This window comes from Ramularia collo-cygni, assembly GCF_900074925.1.
Source record: "Ramularia collo-cygni strain URUG2 genome assembly, contig: RCC_scaffold07, whole genome shotgun sequence".
In the NCBI taxonomy this organism is placed as follows: Eukaryota; Fungi; Ascomycota; class Dothideomycetes; order Mycosphaerellales; family Mycosphaerellaceae; genus Ramularia; species Ramularia collo-cygni.
The window spans coordinates 891,475-909,860 of NW_019716261.1; the positions used below are offsets into that span (position 1 = coordinate 891,475).

Here is an 18,386-nt window from a genome sequence, read left to right on the forward strand (position 1 = left end):
GGAATCGTGTCCAATAGTGTAGCAGCCACGAATGTGCCATTGGGAATCTCAATCTCGATTTTTGAGAGGTCTTGCTTACTTACTCAAGGGGCCCAGGACGGGCCCATTGAATAGTCCGTGGTCTGGTGCTGTCCCGTACTCATTGTTGATGTTATCTCTCTCATGTAGCTGGGCAGAGTCTGGAGTTGAATTTGTATCAGTATTCGCTTTGGTTAGGGTGGATCCGTGGATCAGACATACGCCAGGAAATCCAGTTGGAAGCGGGATATGCGTGTGAACGAACGTTGCCGGGTTGGTGAATGTCACCGCAGTGGCCAACGGGATCAGGCCATATCCGAGAAGGTATGAAAGTTGTCGCATACCTGCGATGGAACAACTTCTCGTAGGTCGCAAGAAAGCAGAGTTGCAAGGTCGAATAACGATCGTTGAAAAGCCGCCCTACTCAGAGTCAGCAAAGCTTGGGAACATGCCGTTCTTTGAGTGCAACATCCACGGTGCGGTCTAAAGCCTCATCAGATGAGAGCCGCTTGAGTCGACGATCTTCGAAGCGTGTTCTTCAGCCCGAAAGCTAACTCACCGGAGGATGATAATCGCCAAAAGCTTAGATACCAACATGCACAGTGTTGCAGATCTGCCGGTGACTTTTCGGCAACATTGTGTGAAGGATCGCATGAAGTATCGAACTCAATTATGTGATGGACATCGTGCATTCTGTCTGCCAGGTTATGTTGCTGTTCTTAGGCAATCGATATATGCAGTGCTGTGCTGCTGCTGCTGCTGCCGCCACCAAAGGCTCCCAACCCATACCAAGATGCGTTTCATACTTGCAGTGACTCTATTAGCCTGGTCTTTAAGTGCCTCTGCTGTGAGCGTCAATACCTTGTTCGATATCGATCCAAATTGCGCTTCGTATCCAGTCCAGCAATGGGCCGACGAATCTCTGGCAATGATGCAATCGGCAAACAATGCTTACTACAACGCGAAGATGGATGCCAACGCCAGAGTCTCTAGAGCCTACTTTGCTGGCCTGATRAATGTTAAAATCGTAGCACCGGGACAGGACACGACTCCCAGTATGAAAATTATAGAAAGTGAGTTGAGTATTCTTGCATGTCCTCGATAGTCGCTGATATGTGAGATCTGTAGGTGTTTTTGCTAGGACCACGGCCTTCCTAGCGTCTGGGACCGTCCCACAAGGCAATGCCAGACCATATCTCTCATGCGGCGACGGAATTTTCAAGCGAGTGAGCCTGGATAGTCCCGCCAAGCAAAGAGATGGGAGAAGCAACGTAGTGAACCCCGAAGGCGATGCGATAACTGTCCGGCAAGAGTACGCAGAACTCATCACCAAAAAGCAGAAGAAGCCTTATGCTGTGAGTGTTTCCGTATCCATCTATCGTTTCTGCAGACATGTTTGAGCACACGCACACTGACCTTCGCTGCGCTATAGTACCTCGTTCAACTCGGCACCGTGTACCAGTATGTCATTACGGAGTCGCCCCCCCAGCATTTGTAATCTCGCTACGCTGGGCGAGACGTTCCTGTATCCTGACGATATCCTGGAGTCCAAAGATGGACAGCCAATAATCGTGCTGTGTCCAGGAAACTACGGAAGATGGCTGCTGACGAAAACGCTCGGCGATACGAGTCCCGCTCCTTCGAACAACCAGGACCCCACCGATCACCTCCAAGCAATCTTTGTACCGTGTACTCCCCCGCTCACAAACCCTGTTGCACGAGATCTTGCATTATGCTCCGTTTCCGCAGGTCAATCTTGAGGACGAATCGTACCTCATCGAAAAATGCCAAGCCAAAGCAGGCCCCCTGAATGTACGGACACCACAATGCATTGTGTACCTGGCGCTTGGAACTTGGTATACGGAGAACCGGCAAGCAACCGTCAATGGAAAGCAAGTTGTATGTACCACTCTGTTCTGTACAGCCGCAGGGTTGATACTGACAAACGCGTAGGCTGTCACATACGCTTCCGGAGCAGCCTATGTGCTGCAATGATCACTGTCGGCGAATTGCAGAGATTGAGTGCGACAACATGGCTGTGCCAAGCTGACATGCTCGTCTTTGCTCATGCACTCCCGATGTGTGATCTTCTTCGAAAGGGACGAGAAGTTGACTGGGCGTGGTCAGAAGTGTAGTAGGGATGGTATACGACTTGACCATTTTGTAGAAGTTCATGTTGCAAACATCACCTGTTGTGGCTGACTGGGCGAGTGAACAACGTCGTAAACTCTCCCATTCTTCTCCGGAATCCAAGATCTAGAAAGCGTCGCTCAGGCAAGCTTGTGTCGGCAGCGGTTCGCGTGAACCTCAGTGATGGAATTTGAGAAGATGTTTCTTGAATGGATACATGTTGTGACTGGTCATCTGTCTTCGTGCAACCTCATCTTCGCCTGCCTATCCTAATTCCCAGGAAACGTCGTTGGGGTGGACTTGGTGGTGCCGGCGGTACTTCGACCGAAGGCCTGTCGTATTCATGTACTTCATCCCATGCAATCTCATCGAGCGAGAGCGCATCTGCGAAATGGAACTCGGTCGTGAATATCTCTCCTCGTATCTTGAATGTAGTTCCACAGAATCCATATCTTTCGTGCCTTTTCTGCGAACGTTCCCGCTCAGCAATAACTTCTGCATGCAACTTCGATCGCTCGAATTCTGACCGGGTATCAGGCTCGAGCTCGATCCTTACCAGCCCTGCACGGCTTCTTGCTGAAGCGCGGAGCTCATCAGAGATGACGGCGTCTTGTGGGATCCATTCTCTGTGGGGCCTTTCTGTCAAGGAAGCGCTGGGAAAATCGAATTTGACGCAATGAAGACGCCATGGCTTGGCCTGGTACCATGCGCATTCGACAATATCGTATAGCATACCAAATGTGAGCCATGAGGGATGGGAAGGTCGCATGTCCTGCGTATTCTGATTGCTGAAGTTTAGCCGTAAGAACTTGCCTCCCCCTTTCCCTTCGCCAGAAACATTGACTAGCAGCTGATCTGGTGGTGGGTTAATCGGCAACATCCTCCTCCAGCTCGCGGCTGGGTGCTTCAAGATTGGAAGCAAAGCGGGACTCCGACGCACCCACATGTCCCTGAATGGCGTATCCTCCCAGGTTGGAAATACTGTGAAGTAATCCTCGAAGTTGCAGGTCTCGAATATGTACGGAAACGTCTTCAGCAACAGAGGGTTCACTTGTGTCGTGGCCTCCTCGACGTGCGTGGGAGGAATCCCGGGATGTAGCCACATTATCGTCAAGAGTCTCGAATCGGTCGAGATTAGTCTGTTCCACGTCTGGCATACCATCTGCACGCGCAAGAGTTCTTGTTGTGACAGTTGAGAGAGGATGAGGTACAGTATTGCCGGTTCTTGGAGAGCTCTCATGCTCGTGGGAGTCGACATTGTTCCGTTCCCACGAAAGCGCCCACTTTCCACCAAAAGCTCGATGCAGTCGATCCGTGAATGTGAGTGAGGTAATGATGTCTCGAGTTGGAAAAGATGGGGTGCTGGCGATGGACGAACACTGCCACCGTCCATGCCCTTACCCCTCCATTGAGCCTTTTGATTGGTCCTGCTCTCGGCGACATTTGACAAAGTCGGAGAGAGCCCAGATCGACATATACCTTATCTGATAACCCCCGCCTCTCCCAACAACTTGGAACACCACCAAGCGTGGTCCAACACCCAACAGAAATGGCGCATAGTTGGTTGCTCGGAGACTAATGCGGAAGGATGGACCGCTCCCCCTCGGCGACTATTGTCGAGGTGGAGCTCGGCGACTACTGTCGAGGTGGAGTTCTCCGCTCCTCCTCTTTGCGAACGTCATCTGTTACAAGGGAAGGACGAACCACGACGGTTGCCGGAAGCATTCCAGTAGGAAGATACTTGTAGTGCTCTTGTTCGGATAAGTAAAGTACAAGCCAGTGACCGACATTCGCGGTGCTGCTGTGCCGGACAACCTTCTCACCAAATCCACCATTTTTAAAAATGCAAAAAAGGATCCTCTCCTTTTCCACACACTCGTGGCCCTCTGCCAGCTCAGCTCGGCAGCCAACTGCGGTGAAACCACAGCCTTGGTTTGCTACAACGGCTCAAACGGCAGTACTCCCCAGAATGTCTCCCTCGACGATGTGAGTCTGTCGTACTCCTCATCCTTCTTTCTCTTGAATCAAGACCAACATTCATATGCTGACATTCTCCCCTGTCAGATCGCCTACGCAGCAGCCTACCTCCGCTACATCGGGCAAAGTAACACAGGCCTGAAGCAATTCTGGACAATGTCCGCAAAGCTTCTCCTGTCAGGAATTCGAACTCCCCACCAACGACGACCAGACTGTGCTCCCGCTCGCTGACCATCTCGACGGTCGATACAATTCCAGTGTACTATACACTGAGATCGCAAACGCCATTGATGGAGGCGAGAACCCGACTGCGGCCCAAAAGGCAAAATCTCTGCTCGGCGCCTGTGGAACTAATGGAGGAATGGTGGGCGTTAAGATTAATGCGACGAACCCGGCTTATCATAGTAAGGAGGAGTTCAAGGCCACGGGGAATGAGCCCGGTGGGATCTTGGTCAAGATTGTGAGGGCTCCTAATAGTTGATCTTGCTTGTCGGTGTGTGTGTGCTTGCGGGAAGATAGTCTCAGGGAAGAAAGGGATCATCCTCGTTATACTAACGAGAGTATAGTCAAGATGACGGTGATGGGCCTGCCCTAGGATGCGACCCAGATAAGTTGATTCGAAGCAGCACGGACTTTTCCGCCTCCCATCTTGTCTCGAGGCTAGAGCTGCCAATAGGCTTAGCAACAGACTTGGCAATAGACTTGGCGATAGACTTTGCGATAGGTTTAGTGAAGGTAGCGCGGTGTAGATTCGTATTTAGGATTTGGAGAGGAAGATAAGGTACGATAGAACTATTCAAACTACGAAGTACTCCGTACGCCACGCCAATCACGCCACAAATCACGCCACAAATTGCGTCAGACCAGCAAAAGTGTCGTCGATGACCCGTACGACGCGGCTTACAATATCATCAATATCCATCTCGGAGACAATGTATGGTGGACAGATCAGAAAATGGTCACCCGCGTACCCATCGAATGTGCCCGAGGCGTTGAAGAGAGCAATCTCATAGCCCTTGCTCATGCCTCTCGCATGCAGTAGACCGTGCAAATTCATGGCGATAGGGAAAGGCAGCTTGGTCACCTTATCGCTGACGAACTCGACCGTCCAGAATAAGCCCCTTCCTCGGATATCTCCCACGTAGGGATGATCGGAGAGTCTCTCGCGAAGGACCTTGCCAAGGTACTCGCCCTTCTCGCGAACGTTGGCGACCAAGGCCTCCCTCTGAATGATGGTTTGCACCCTCAACGCTGCTGCAGCCGCCAAGGGATTGGACATGTATGTCTGKCCATGAGCAAAAGACTTGCCGGAAGATTGGAGCGCTTCGACGAGCCAGGAGTTGATGAGTACGGAGGAGATGGTTCCGTAGCCAGCACCGAGGCCCTTGCCCACCACCTGAAGATCGGGGACAACGCCTTCTTGCTCCCAGGCGTGAAGAGTGCCCGTTCGACCCATTCCACACATGACTTCGTCGAGAATCAGCAGTGCACCATACTTCTCGCACACGGATTTCATCGCTCGGAAATACCCTGGGACAGGAAGTGCACAGCCACTCGCCTATACACAAATGTCAGCTTCTTTCTACCCGCTGTGATCATGATTGAGAGACATACACTTCCACCCACGGTCTCGGCAACGAAGGCGCAAACCGTATGGGAACCAACCCTCTGGAACTCATCGTCCAACTCTTGAGCCAAGCGCTCCACATATGCTTCTTCGCTTTCGCCCGCTTTCAAGCCGCGATATGTGCTGCATGCAGATACACGGGATGCATTCTGGGGAATCAGCGACATGAACGGGTCCTTGCGATTCTTGAAGTCTCCGAGAGTCAGAGCGCCCAAAGTTGCGCCATGCCAGGCCCCATTGCGGGAGATGAAGCGTGTACGCTTCGGTTCGGGACTCCTGCGGCTGTCAAAGTATGTCTTGGCCAATTTGACGGCCACCTCAACAGCTTCCGAACCTGGCTCTACGGGTTAGTTCGGACTCCAAAGAGGTGCATCAAGGAGTTGAACACCAACCTGATCCGCAAAGAACAGCCTTGGACATGCGGCCATCGGTGGAGTCGACGAGAAAGTCGGCAAGATCCTCGGCGGGTCCTGTGGTGTAGAATCCGGGATGACAGTATGATACACTCTGCTGCATCTGATCAATCATGGCTTCTTGGACCTCCCGGTCTCCATATCCCAGACAGGCCACTGCTGCTCCGCTCGTAGCATCGAGAATACGTCTTCCATCGTCAATGTTCAAGAAAATGCCGGCTCCGGACTCGACGCGAGCAGCTGCGTGCTTTTCGAAGTTCTTGTAAAGAAGGCTGTTCTTGGGACTTTGAGGTTTCATCGTAGCTGTGGAATATTTTATCAAGGATGAAAGATTAAGCGGATGTTGAAAGGATGGTGGCAATCTCCCACGAGGTCGTGGTCTTGATATAACGAAATAACGGTCCCTTCCAGGCGAACAGGGTTCAACTTCTCTCGCCAGGGCATGACGGACACGTTGAGAGCGTGCATAGGTACAGTTCCCCGTTGGATGTGTCGTAGGTTTCCCCTGACCTCCCCGTTGCCCAGAGCACTCGCTGTGACCATCCCAACGTTGACCAGGTTGTTGTCGTGTGCTTCTAACATCCAAAAATGCCTCTGGAGCGGTGAGGACTGGGCGATGTTACCGAGAACCGGGGAAGTCGTAAAGGGTGGAGTTCTCACGCGGGGAACTACTTATAATGGACAATGCAGATATTTGGCACGTGTGCGTTGTCCCGCCCGTTACACCCTCCGGCCCTTGCGAGTGGTAAGCGGATCTCCACGAAAAGTCCGTCCTTCTCCACCACTACCACACGGTCTTCCGGGGAAAACATGCCCGTATGCACATAAACGATCTATGGCGTCTTCGTGTATGCGAGTGAGAGCGGGACCATCAATCTCACGGAGGTCCGTCTCGATTGATGAGGTCAGCCTTTGAAGCCTGAACTCCACAGGCACAGCACAGCTAGATGAATGGAAGTCGTGCATGCCGGAAGCATCGCCGGTGGAACTCCGTCCCGCCCCACATCCTCCCAAGAGCATCAGCTTCTTGCCGAAGCTAACGCTAGCCGTACTCTGGTCGAAGGAGGTAGGATTGACCGCCTTCTCTTCATCGAAGAAAAATTTCCGAGAGACTTTTCTTTGGATTTCTCATACACTTCCAAACAACCGAACAATGGAACAAGTCCCCTCCGTGCCGTACGAATTCGACACATCAGATGTCGAGGGCTCGGTCTTTCGATTGGCTCGCCCGCTATTTGGAGCCACAGAGCCGGCAAAAGAACATATTCGCGTACAAACGCTAACACAAGGTACCACGAACGCTGTAAGGACAACACCTTCATACGCATTGCTAGGGTTGTTTGCTCATATGGCAATTCACAGCTCTTCCGGGCTTCATATGAACCACATCCGGCGCAACGGTTGGATGTCCTGATCAAAATCTACGGCGAGGGCACAGATAAAACAATCGACCGGAACAGTTCGTTTTGATTTTTCCTTCCTGACTATGTCGCCAGACATCATCTTAACTCGTTCTCAGAGGAGATCAGGCTTCATAAGATGCTTTCCGATCATGGCCTTGCCCCTTCACTCTTGGTCCGGTTTCCCAATGGTCATGGATATCAATTTTTGAATGGAACGGTATGTTCCGCCGAAGACATGACCACGAAGAGGGTATGGGCGAACGTCGCACGGGAAATGGCAAGATGGCATGCCACTTTGCCCGCGGTAGAGTTGGATACGCCGGAGCGCATCATCAACTTTGAGCCAAGCATTTGGTCGACTACGAGGAAGTGGCTCAATGCACTTTCAACAGACACGGACGCACAGCGAAAAAGGCTGGCTTTGCTGGAAGAGGAATTTGCGTACTGCGTGAATAATCTCACGAGGAATGATGGTCCCACGTACTCCATGGTAGGGTTCCCTTGCGTCTTGTCTTGAAGATCGTTCGTTCCAGTACATACATACTCATCACATTTAGGTTCTTGGCCATGCCGACCTTCTTAGCGGCAACATTGTTTTACAGACGCAGGATGCTGAAACTGTCGATGGTGACATGGATAAAATCCCTGCCAGATTCATTGACTACGAGTAAGTTGGCCCAGTTTCTAATCCATGGGCCTTCCCCCATAAGCTAGCTTTCCAGCTGCTAGTGCTAATTCAGGGGCAATTACTCCAGGCATTCAACCTACTGCCCACGGGCATTTGAGCTAGCAAACCATTTCGCCGAGTGGGCTGGTTTCGAGTGCAAGTACGAGCTTCTACCAACGACCTCGACACGCCTCGGATTCGTCCGCGAATATTTACAGGCCTACGAAGATATCAAGGAGCAGCAGCGAGGAACCAGCGGATTGGCCCGCTTACCTGTATCTGATGCCCAGGTCAACCGCTTGATGTCCGAGATTGACTCTTTTCGAGGCTTCCCTGGCTTCTACTGGTACGCTCTTCCCTGGACGAGTCTTCGTGCGTTGTTCATCTGTCATAATGGCTGACATGTGTTACGTTTCTAGGGGACTCTGTGCCTTGATCCAAGCCGAAGCCTCCACCGGAGCGATTGATTTTGACTATGCGGGCTATGCGGAGAAGCGTTTCTCTGAGTATTGGGCGTGGCGTGAGATGTATAGGGGAGGTTCAAGTAAGACTGCATCGGCGAGAGAGGAGAACTGGGCTTCATTATGATTTTACATTCTGTACGAGAGTAGATAGATGCGTGGAGTGCTACGGATGCTTTGTTGTCGTTTTTTTTTTTTTTAGCATCATGTAGAGAACATCTTTCTCCGCTCGATCGCCGCTCAACTACCCCCTTGACGTCCCGGCTACTTGTGGTGACATCCGGTATGCCTTCTTCAACACTCTAGTATGGCATGACGTTATCGACTCCACAGCCACAGTACTTACCCGTAAATCGAATGAATTTGCCAGCGATTGATCTGGAGGACGACACTTTATCGGATGATGAATCATGGCAAAGAGGGAATCACACAATACCTAGATGGGGAGGAGATTCATCATCCAGCAGGGGGCGGAGCATATTCTACTCATCCTCGAGAACGGCAAGTCTGCTTCCAGCTTCCTTCCGACTGTTGCACGAATCTTAGCATGAGCCGGATGAGTTCCGGTGTGACTCTCTTTCTCGGCTTTCATCGGGGTTTTCATGTAGTGCACTATGGATCGATTGTTTGACACCAGAACCATCGATGCCACTCACTTGWACCATGTGCTCAGCAGTCTTGACCAAGATGTTGCCCGGCCGTAAGGAGTCACGCCGGAAGTCCTTCCATTCATCCAGCGAGTGGATGCAGTCCCGGCACATCCTCCGACGATCGCGATCCCCCTGAACTTACGAAAAAAGTGAGCAAAGCACCTCGACAAAACACTTTTTTCGGATTGACAAAATAAATCCTGCCGACGGATTCAAGTCTTCGTCCAGCACTAATCTCGCGGCTTCATCCTCGAACTCCTCCTTCTGCTACGATCAGGCACGTACGCACGTCTCCCACCACGCTCGACGCACAAATGGCGAAAATGGAGACCGAAGCCCGAGCTCTTCCCCATACCGGAGCAAAAATAATATGGAATTCCAGCTGGGATGTCAAAGTCCTCCTCCTTCTCCGCATGATCAGACTGGTCGGTTATGGAGGCACAACTTTTGTCCTGGCCTTGTACCTCAATGCTCTGGGCTTTTCCGATCCTGAGGTCGGAGTTTTCATGACTTCGACGCTTCTTGGAACCCTCATCATAGGTGTTGCCCTAACTTATGTCGGCGATGGCCTCGGAGTCCGATCGACGGCCATTGTAGGCGGACTCCTCATGTGTGCTAGCGGAGTCGCATTTGCGTGGTTGGATAACTTCTGGCTTCTCCTGCTTGCCAGCATCGCTGGCGTCATCAGTCCTAGGTAAGAGAGCTATCCCGTGCCGTTCCTCTTCCTCCTCCTACCTTGCTGATCGCCTGACTTCAATCAGTGCCAATGAGATTGATCCCTTCAAACCCGTCGAAGAAGCAGCCCTCGCACGCTTAAGTAGCCTGGAGAGTCGCAATGCGGTCTTCGCCTGGTGGACTATGCTCGGAATGCTCGGGACGGCGGGAAGCAACCTCCTCGCGGGCTGGATCATCGACGCATCACAAACATGGGGATATCAGCCCATTGACTCCTATCGCATCATCTTTCTCGGATACTCCTGTATCGGCGTGGTCAAGCTCCTTTGCTGTGCCTTACTCAGTCGAGAAGCCGAGCTGGCGACGAGTGACCGAGAAGCCACGAGCTTTCCGTCCGAGTCGGATGCAGAAGCAGAAGCAGAGAGGGAGCCGCTGTTGGGACGGTCGTCAGGATCGAGAGGACACGCCAGCGTGGCAGCAGGCACACATCCTTCCAAACCCCTRGCGGCTGTGAGAAAGAGGTCGCCTGTGTTCAGTCCTACGTCCTTCACATTCATGTGGCAACTGTCGTTGGCCCTGGCCTTTGACTTCATCGGCTCGGGTCTGGCACAGATGTCGTGGATGACCTACTTCTTCAAGCGCGAGTATGATGTGAAGGAATCTGCAATGGGATCCGCTACCTTCATCGCTGGAATTGCCTCGTCAATACTCAATCTGGCGTCTTCATCGTTGTCAGACTCCATCGGACAGGTCCAGACCATGGTGCTTTGCCATTCCCTCAACGCCATTTCTCTCCTGATGATCTCCGTGCCCGGCAACAAATATGTAGCACTCGCCCTCTTCATCTTCCGCATTGTCACGCGCGAGGTAGACAACGCCCCTCGACAGTCTTTCATTTCCGCCGGTGTTCTGGACAGTGAGCGCACAGCGGCCATGGGCGTCGTCAATATCGTCAAGACTATTGGCAGCTGCATTGGTTTGTATTCGACGGGCATTTTCGCGGGTTGCGATCTTTTCTGGCTTGCCTTTATTGTCGCCGGAGCATTGAAGTTGGTTTACAATCTTCTGATCATTGTCTTCTTTTGGAGAAAAGCTAGGTGATCTTGGGAGGCTCAAAAAGGGGGATCTAACCTATCAAAACGTCGAATGTATACGCAGTTCTATGTTCACGCCAACAAGTAAGTTAACAACGCCTCCTGAATGCGCGGCACTAACAGCATTCCAGGCGTCGTGATGAGGTCTAGAGTACGATGATTCCGAAGGAGAAGGAGACGTACTCGAGCACGATGAACGATGAACGATCGAGGCTACGAAGGATGGGACTTCCGCTTCACCCATTAGATTGAAATGATGATCGATGGCGAGGTCAGGTTAATTAGGAGCATGTCAGCGTGAAGAAGAAGAGGAACAAGAGCTCTCCGGGCGATCACCAGAAACCACTACCGCTTCACGGTACAGTAGTAGATACACGTCCTAGTGTAATCAAGTACAAGGAGTATAAGAGATTACAGCCTCCGAACGATCAGTATACGGATCGCTCAAYGGATGCTCTCACTTGTTGGACCTGAAATGGCGTTCAATGGTGATGGTGACTCGAACATGCAGAAATGGCACAATACCGGTCCCAAGTTCAGGGGCAATCAGGGCAGCTTCAGATGAACGTGTCGAGAGAAGATTTTGTCGCACTTCAATAGCATACATCGTGTTTCCGGTGGATAGAGAAGTTCGGGTCCGGAGTTGGTAGTGGAGAAATAGGGATCTAGAACATGACCCTCTTCCAGGAAATAATCGCTCGTTTATTTCCACACGAGCGCCAAGACCTGTCGGGTCCGCTTAGACCTACCTCCACGCTCCAGTGCCGATGTCTCGCCGGACGGGAACAAGAACAGGGACTACAGAGGTCAAATATTCATGTGCTTTCATCCCTCCAACTCCTGACTCTTATTATCCCTCTCTCCTGACTCTCGTTGCGCTCTCTCATCTCCACACCAGCCCATCCCATCTTTGATACTGCATGGAATCTGCTGCCTTCAGATCCTCAAACAAGTGACCAGCGAGTCGGAACGGTGAACTCGATTTCCTCAATGGGAAGCGCTTCAAGCGAGTCGTCCCAATTAGGACAGCGGACGATGCTTCTGGGCCCTCGGGTGCTCTACCGCTTGCTGCTCTACCGAACGCCTCCAACCCTCGCCAGCTCGCGTGTCTGACATCGGCCTCTCCGCTTAGCGAGTACCTTTCACATCCCAGTCTGAGCGGTATGTAGATGGCTCTGGAGTTGCGCGCGCGTGCGCAAATTCGTGGAGAGTATATAAGGTAGGGTTTGCGAGTGTTCGGATATTGCATCCATCCACCTTTCTCGCGTCAAGCGTCTTCTCTTCTGCATATCAGGACGTATCTCTCGCTCTCTTGTCATACGTTTCTGTCAGCATGCGTTTCTGCACTCTTTCTGCTCTGCTTCCCTTTGCTGGATTGGTTCTGGCGGTGGCAGAGCCTAATGGACAGTCTTCGTCTGCCCAGTGTATCAACAACAAAGTCGTCAATGTCAAGGGGAGGCAATGCCAGCAGCAGTGCAGCGTCGGTATGCTTCAAGGCTATACACCCACAATGCCAAAAACAATCACTGATCATTCGTGGCGTAGAATACTGCGAGAGTTCCTACCGAAGCCTGAAGACGTCGTGCTTTTCGGACTGCATCGATGCTTGTGCTGCGGATTCCAAATGCTTGACTGCGCGATTTGATCGTAAGACTGGCTCCTGCTCCCTGAAGCCCAAGGCAAACAAGTCACCCAAGAGGAAGTACGGAATCGATGCCGTTGTGTGCCAGCCGAAACCAAAACCGAAGCCTTCGACTACTACTAGTAAGAAGACGACTACCTGCTCAACGACCACCAAGCGTCCTGCCACGACCACATCCACCAAGCGTCCTACCACAACCACTACCACTAAGCGTCCTACCACTACTACCACCACCTCGAGCAAGCAAGTTCCATCCACCACCACCACAAGCTCGACGACTTCTTCAACATCATCGATCACCTCTACTCTCACGTCTACCTCTACCACAACGACTCCAGTGATCACAACCTCAAGCAGTACCACTTCTGATACACCAACGACGACTTCAACCAGCACCACTTCCGATACCTCAACTACCTCAAGCAGTACCACGGAGAGCACAACAATGACCACCGTAACAACCACTACCACCAGCTCAAGCACCACAACAACGTCAAGTACCTGCTCATCCCAGCCAACTACAATCTCAATCCCACCATCGCCAGGTTCATGCGGATGTAAGCAAAGCTCATTGAGACATGAAATAGCCTTGTCAAGCACACCTCCATCCCAAAAAAGCCACCCCTATCCCATCCCTTCTCACCATCCTCCCATCGAAATCCCCAAAACTAACTCCATCCTCACCAGGCTCATACKCTCAAGACTGCGGCACATTCGACCCAACAACCAATCTCTACTGCGGATACGACTATGGAATCCAATCCACAATCAACGACTGCATCTTACAGTGCGATTTTTTTGACGATTGTTTCGCATACACCTACGCTGTCAACGGACAATGTAGTTTGTGTGGAGCCAAGCCCATTGGCGAGAAAATTTCAAGCACGGATTTCTCGGGATTGCGTGTCAGTGGCAGCTGTACTGGCAGGGAAGGTTGTTTGAGTTGAGAGATGGACGAGTTGGGTCTTGTTGATTTTTTTTTCACATGAAGTGTGCTCTTGGATACTTTGATTCATTGACCTAATTTTCACTTGAAAGATTCATGTCTGGTTGACTTGTTCACGCGGAAGATCTCTTCACTCGTGAGAGTTTATAAACGCCAAATAAGGTTCTCTGCCACATTCGACCACAGATGCATAAAAGCAAGCCATCCCGTCCGCTCTGGCCTATTGAACCATGTAATCGTTTGATCAGTACTCAGGTGGGTGACCACTGGGGAATCCCAAATGTTGAANGCAAGCCATCCCGTCCGCTCTGGCCTATTGAACCATGTAATCGTTTGATCAGTACTCAGGTGGGTGACCACTGGGGAATCCCAAATGTTGAATGTACATTTCTTTTTGGCTTCATTTTTGCTTCGATTTCGCCATGTGGAGATGGCTATCTAGCCCTAGATCCGATGCTATCGAGATCTTAGCGATTAGATATATCCGGGGCTTCGTTAAGCACTACTCCCCTCGGTTCCTACCTCGGGGTTTTAGGCTAAACGCTAAGGTCCAAATTTTAGTAGGCTATACGCTAAAACCTCGACTTTAGAGTTCTAGTAACGAATAACCTTTAGGATATTAATAATGTTAATAGTATATAGGGCTAGTTCGTTTTTAAAGGAGTAGTTAGTAGTTATTATTAATTAAGGCTAAATTATATTAATTTTTATAGCCTCTATAGCCTTACTATCGCTTTAATCTACCCTTACTATTACTTTAATCTACTATCTATAGTACCTACGTACTTTTGCCCCCCTCTAGCTCTAGATTAAGTAGCTAATCGTTACCGTACGGTAGTAACGAGCCTAGAGGCGGAGGTATTTCTTCCTTAAGTAGAGGAGGGGTAGTTAGATAGGTAAGTACTTAAGAAGCTAGAGAGGCTAGCTCTAGTACTTATAATCGCTTAAACTAAGGGAGCTGTTAGAAAGTGCAGTTATAGAATAGCTATACATCTGACATAATAGAGAGCTAAGTAGCTATAAGGTTATATAACTCTATATAGGGTAAAATCTCTTCTTAGGAGATAGAGATACATCTCTAGATAATAAACTTAATTAACACATTAGTTCCTACTTTTAAGTACTGCCTGTCGGAGACAGTAAGCTAGTTAAAGATTAAGTTACTCTTGTACTCCACCTCTAAAATTCCGCGAACCTCCGACTAATATTTAATAGGTTATAAGCCCGGGTTTGCCGAAGGAAAAAGACCTTAACCTTAAAGTAGTAAAGGTTTCTCCTACCTTATAAAGCTAATATAGAAAGGACACTAGTTTCTAGTACCCTATCTTGCACTGCTAGGAGTTTTAATAGCAGGTTAGACAAGAAGAAAACATAGAAGACAGATTAGTTCCTAAGGGTTTAGAACATTTAACTATTAGGACTAAGGGATTATCTAATAGCTATAAGGAGTAGAGGACTCTAAATCTAAAGCCTTAAAACACATATATACCCTTTACTTTACTACTAAAGCCTTAGCAGAACTAAGCTATTTATATATTAAAATAGAGGAAGAGAAGGACAGTTAGACCTATATTAGGATTCTAATCCTAATAAGAGAGAACTAGAAAAGATAGTTTAAACTATAGAGGGATAACCTAGAAGGAAAAGGCATCTTCTATAATATTAAGGGATTAATTAACCTAGACAATTTATTACTCCTTAATCTAGATACTAGGGTTGCAAGAATAGCTAGCTAGCTAAACTTTTAAAAGGAGAATACTAAGTGCAGGTATAAGCTAAGATTAAGAGTTAGCTTAGATAAAGCAGATAAGATTTAATTATTAATAGATACAAAGATAGCTGCTAAAATGTAGCTCTTCCTCTAGAAGAAGTATAGTAAGGTGCTTATAGCATATACTATATTAATAGTATAATAACTTATAAACTTCAGAATAGAAGAGGAAGATATAGTAAGATTAGCCTAGATATAAATTAGTATAATAGTAAAGAGGATTGTAGAGGTTAATAAAAGGGAGTTATATATAAAAGAACCTAAAAGGAAAATTAGGATCCTTCTTTTAGTACTCCCTCCTAAGTTTAAATTAACTAAGAATGCAATTATAACCTAGCTAATGCTTGCTAGGAACTATAAACAGATCCTACTTATCCTTAAATCTTAGGAAGTAAGGGACCTCTATTATAAGGAGGACTTTGCAATAGCAGCCTTTAGAAGGACAAGAATATACTTCCTCTATAATAGACAACACTTTATATAAGATTATCTATAGCTAGAAAAGGCAAAGAAAGTAATTAGACCTTAGGAAAATTTCCTATTTAGAAATAGGGATTCTCTAAAGCCTAAAAAGAGAAAGATCTCTAGTAAGAAATACTCCTTCTCTTTATTAAAGAGGGTTAAGAAAAGAAGAGACTCTCTTAAAGAATTTAAGAAGGCAATAGAGGAAATAATTAGAAAAGAGGTTTCTAAACTTAGAAAAACAAGGAAGACTACTAAAAAAGCATTCCTTACTAAATAAGCCTAATCTAGGGAATTATCCCTAACCTTATTAAGTGCTACTTTATCTTAATTTAAGGAGGAAACTAATAAGATTGCACATTCTTCTTTAGAGGCAAAAGGCAAGTTAACCTCCTTAGAATAGTTACTAGACTCCTATGCCTTATCCTATATAACTAACTAACTATAACTCTTTAGATCTATAATTCTACTTTAAAGGAAGAAATGGATTAAGGTTAGGGGTAAATAGCTACAAGCTATATATAAGGGAAAAGCAGTTATAGGAGGCTAGAATAGAAAGAAAATCTTACTTAATAAAGTTTTGTTTATACCTAATTTAGGAGTTAATCTTATTTCTTAGAATTAGTTTAGCTATTAGTATAGTATTTAACTACCCTAGTTTACTCTAGTATTATAGGATAGAACTCCTATTATCTAGACTAGAATCTAGAATAGTGTTCTATTTATTTTAGAAGTTTTAGAGTCCCTTTAGGAGAGGGCTCTTATTTTATTAGTAAAAGAAGAAAAGGAAGAGAGTAAGGAAATAGGATTTACTATAAGGGAGTTACTAAATTAGTAGGAGCTTTAGCACAGAAGATTTAGCTATTTTAGTAAGAGTCTTCTTAAGAATATCTATAAAGTAACAGACTTAAAGAATCTAATCTAACTCCTAGAAGACTATAAGGAAAAGTGCAGAGTCTATGCTCTTATAAAGATAAAGAAATATAAAGGAAAAGTTACTAAGAGAAAACCTTAGGTACTTAAGCTTATATCCCTAGACATCTATAGCCCTCTCCTAAAGTCTAGATTAGGATATTAATACTAGCTAGAAATTGTTAACAACTTCTTAAGAAAGAAATAGGGATACYTACTTATTAGTAGAGAGGATGCCCTAGCTACTCTAAAAATCTAGAAGCTAAAAGCTAAAAGGAAAACATCTTTAAAATTAAAGATAACAAGATTAGATAATGCACCTAAACTTACTAGTCTACTAAAATAGTAGGAGAAGGATTTAGGAATCCACTTTAATATAATAGATACATACAATTCTATTTAAAATAGAGTTGTAGAAAGATCTATCTAAATATTAGAAGATGCAATAAGGGCAATAATTAAAGAATTAGGAATGCTAATTAAGTTTTAGCCTAAAGCCCTAGCAGCCTAGTTTAAAATAAGAAACAGGCTGCTAAATAGTCCTAAAGTTAAAGGCTTTAAGCTATTACCTAAAGAAGCATTTACAGGAATTAAGCTAATTATATATTATCTAAGAGTTTAGGGGTGCTAAGCTATTATATATATAGACCTAAAATCCTAACCTAGATAGGTAAGGAGTAACAAACTTATAAATAGAGGAAAGGATGTAGTATTTATAGGATATGTTAAAGGAACATTAAAATCCTAGCTTTTCTAGGATCYAGATATAAGAGCTGTAAAACAGTACTTAAATGTAGTATTCTTTAAGGAAAAAAGGGGGGGTGATTTAGATTTAAAGTTTTAATCTAAGCATCTTTCCTTAAATGCACTACAGAGAAAATTACTTAGAAGGCTAGCTAATATACTAAGACCTAAACCTATTCTAATCTAGGAACCTATAACTAAAAAGTTAGCCCCTACAGCATTTGTTTAGATTCCTCCTCCCCTAGCAAATGTAGGGGAATTCTAGAAAATTAAGGACTAAGTTAATTCTCTACCTTAGGTAGAGTAAAGAAAGAGAAAAGCGATAAGTAATATAGAAGGATTTAAATCCAAATCTAAAGGACTAAAAATCCTTTAGGAGATAAGCTAAGAGAGGCTAAAGGATTAGAATCCTAATAAAGAAGCAATAGAGATTATATAGGCCCTATTAGCTATAATCTCTAAACTAGGCTAGGACCTAGAAATGCAAGATATCTTCTATAAACTTGCTTTCTCTATAATAGCTACCTAAACTATATACTAGTAGAATATCCTAGTCCTAGCTACCTATAAGGAAGTAGTAGGAGATAAAGAATAGGGAGCAATATAGATAGAAGCAATCTAGAAGGAACTAGATTTACTTATAAGCAACTAGACCTAGGAACTAACTATTGCTCTAAAAGGATTAAACCTTATAACCTTAAAATAGGTCTTTGCTATAAAAAGATTAGCAAGTAGTGCCCTTAACAAGTTAAAAGCAAGACTTGTAGTAAGGGGTTTTTTATAGAAATATAGGA

At 46.9% G+C, this 18,386-nt stretch overlaps 6 protein-coding genes; 4 read left to right on the plus strand and 2 right to left on the minus strand.

The window, feature by feature from the left end:
- Nucleotides 1–2,398: 2,398 nt before the first annotated feature.
- Nucleotides 2,399–3,541, minus strand: RCC_05304 (uncharacterized protein; the record flags this gene model as incomplete). The annotated part of the gene is made up of 1 exon (XM_023770575.1): nt 2,399–3,541. The coding sequence occupies one exon, from the start codon at nt 3,539–3,541 to the stop codon at nt 2,399–2,401; it is 1,143 nt and encodes a 380-aa protein (XP_023626343.1).
- An 874-nt stretch (nt 3,542–4,415) lies between these two features.
- Nucleotides 4,416–4,589, plus strand: RCC_05305 (uncharacterized protein; the record flags this gene model as incomplete). Its single annotated transcript, XM_023770576.1, has 1 exon — nt 4,416–4,589. The coding sequence occupies one exon, from the start codon at nt 4,416–4,418 to the stop codon at nt 4,587–4,589; it is 174 nt and encodes a 57-aa protein (XP_023626344.1).
- Nucleotides 4,590–4,966: 377 nt separating this feature from the next.
- On the minus strand, nt 4,967–6,463 carry RCC_05306 (related to ornithine aminotransferase; the record flags this gene model as incomplete). XM_023770577.1 has 3 exons in its annotated part: nt 4,967–5,683; nt 5,740–6,086; nt 6,145–6,463. 3 exons carry the CDS (start codon nt 6,461–6,463, stop codon nt 4,967–4,969), a joined length of 1,383 nt encoding a protein of 460 aa, XP_023626345.1.
- Nucleotides 6,464–7,318: 855 nt separating this feature from the next.
- On the plus strand, nt 7,319–8,823 carry RCC_05307 (related to ethanolamine kinase; the record flags this gene model as incomplete). XM_023770578.1 has 6 exons in its annotated part: nt 7,319–7,468; nt 7,528–7,624; nt 7,685–8,058; nt 8,126–8,235; nt 8,324–8,581; nt 8,655–8,823. The coding sequence occupies 6 exons, from the start codon at nt 7,319–7,321 to the stop codon at nt 8,821–8,823; spliced, it is 1,158 nt and encodes a 385-aa protein (XP_023626346.1).
- Nucleotides 8,824–9,660: 837 nt separating this feature from the next.
- RCC_05308 (related to Staphylococcus multidrug resistance protein) lies at nt 9,661–11,122 on the plus strand (the record flags this gene model as incomplete). XM_023770579.1 has 2 exons in its annotated part: nt 9,661–10,040; nt 10,108–11,122. The coding sequence occupies 2 exons, from the start codon at nt 9,661–9,663 to the stop codon at nt 11,120–11,122; spliced, it is 1,395 nt and encodes a 464-aa protein (XP_023626347.1).
- A 1,326-nt stretch (nt 11,123–12,448) lies between these two features.
- Nucleotides 12,449–13,704, plus strand: RCC_05309 (uncharacterized protein; the record flags this gene model as incomplete). XM_023770580.1 has 3 exons in its annotated part: nt 12,449–12,599; nt 12,661–13,314; nt 13,445–13,704. The coding sequence occupies 3 exons, from the start codon at nt 12,449–12,451 to the stop codon at nt 13,702–13,704; spliced, it is 1,065 nt and encodes a 354-aa protein (XP_023626348.1).
- Nucleotides 13,705–18,386: the final 4,682 nt, after the last annotated feature.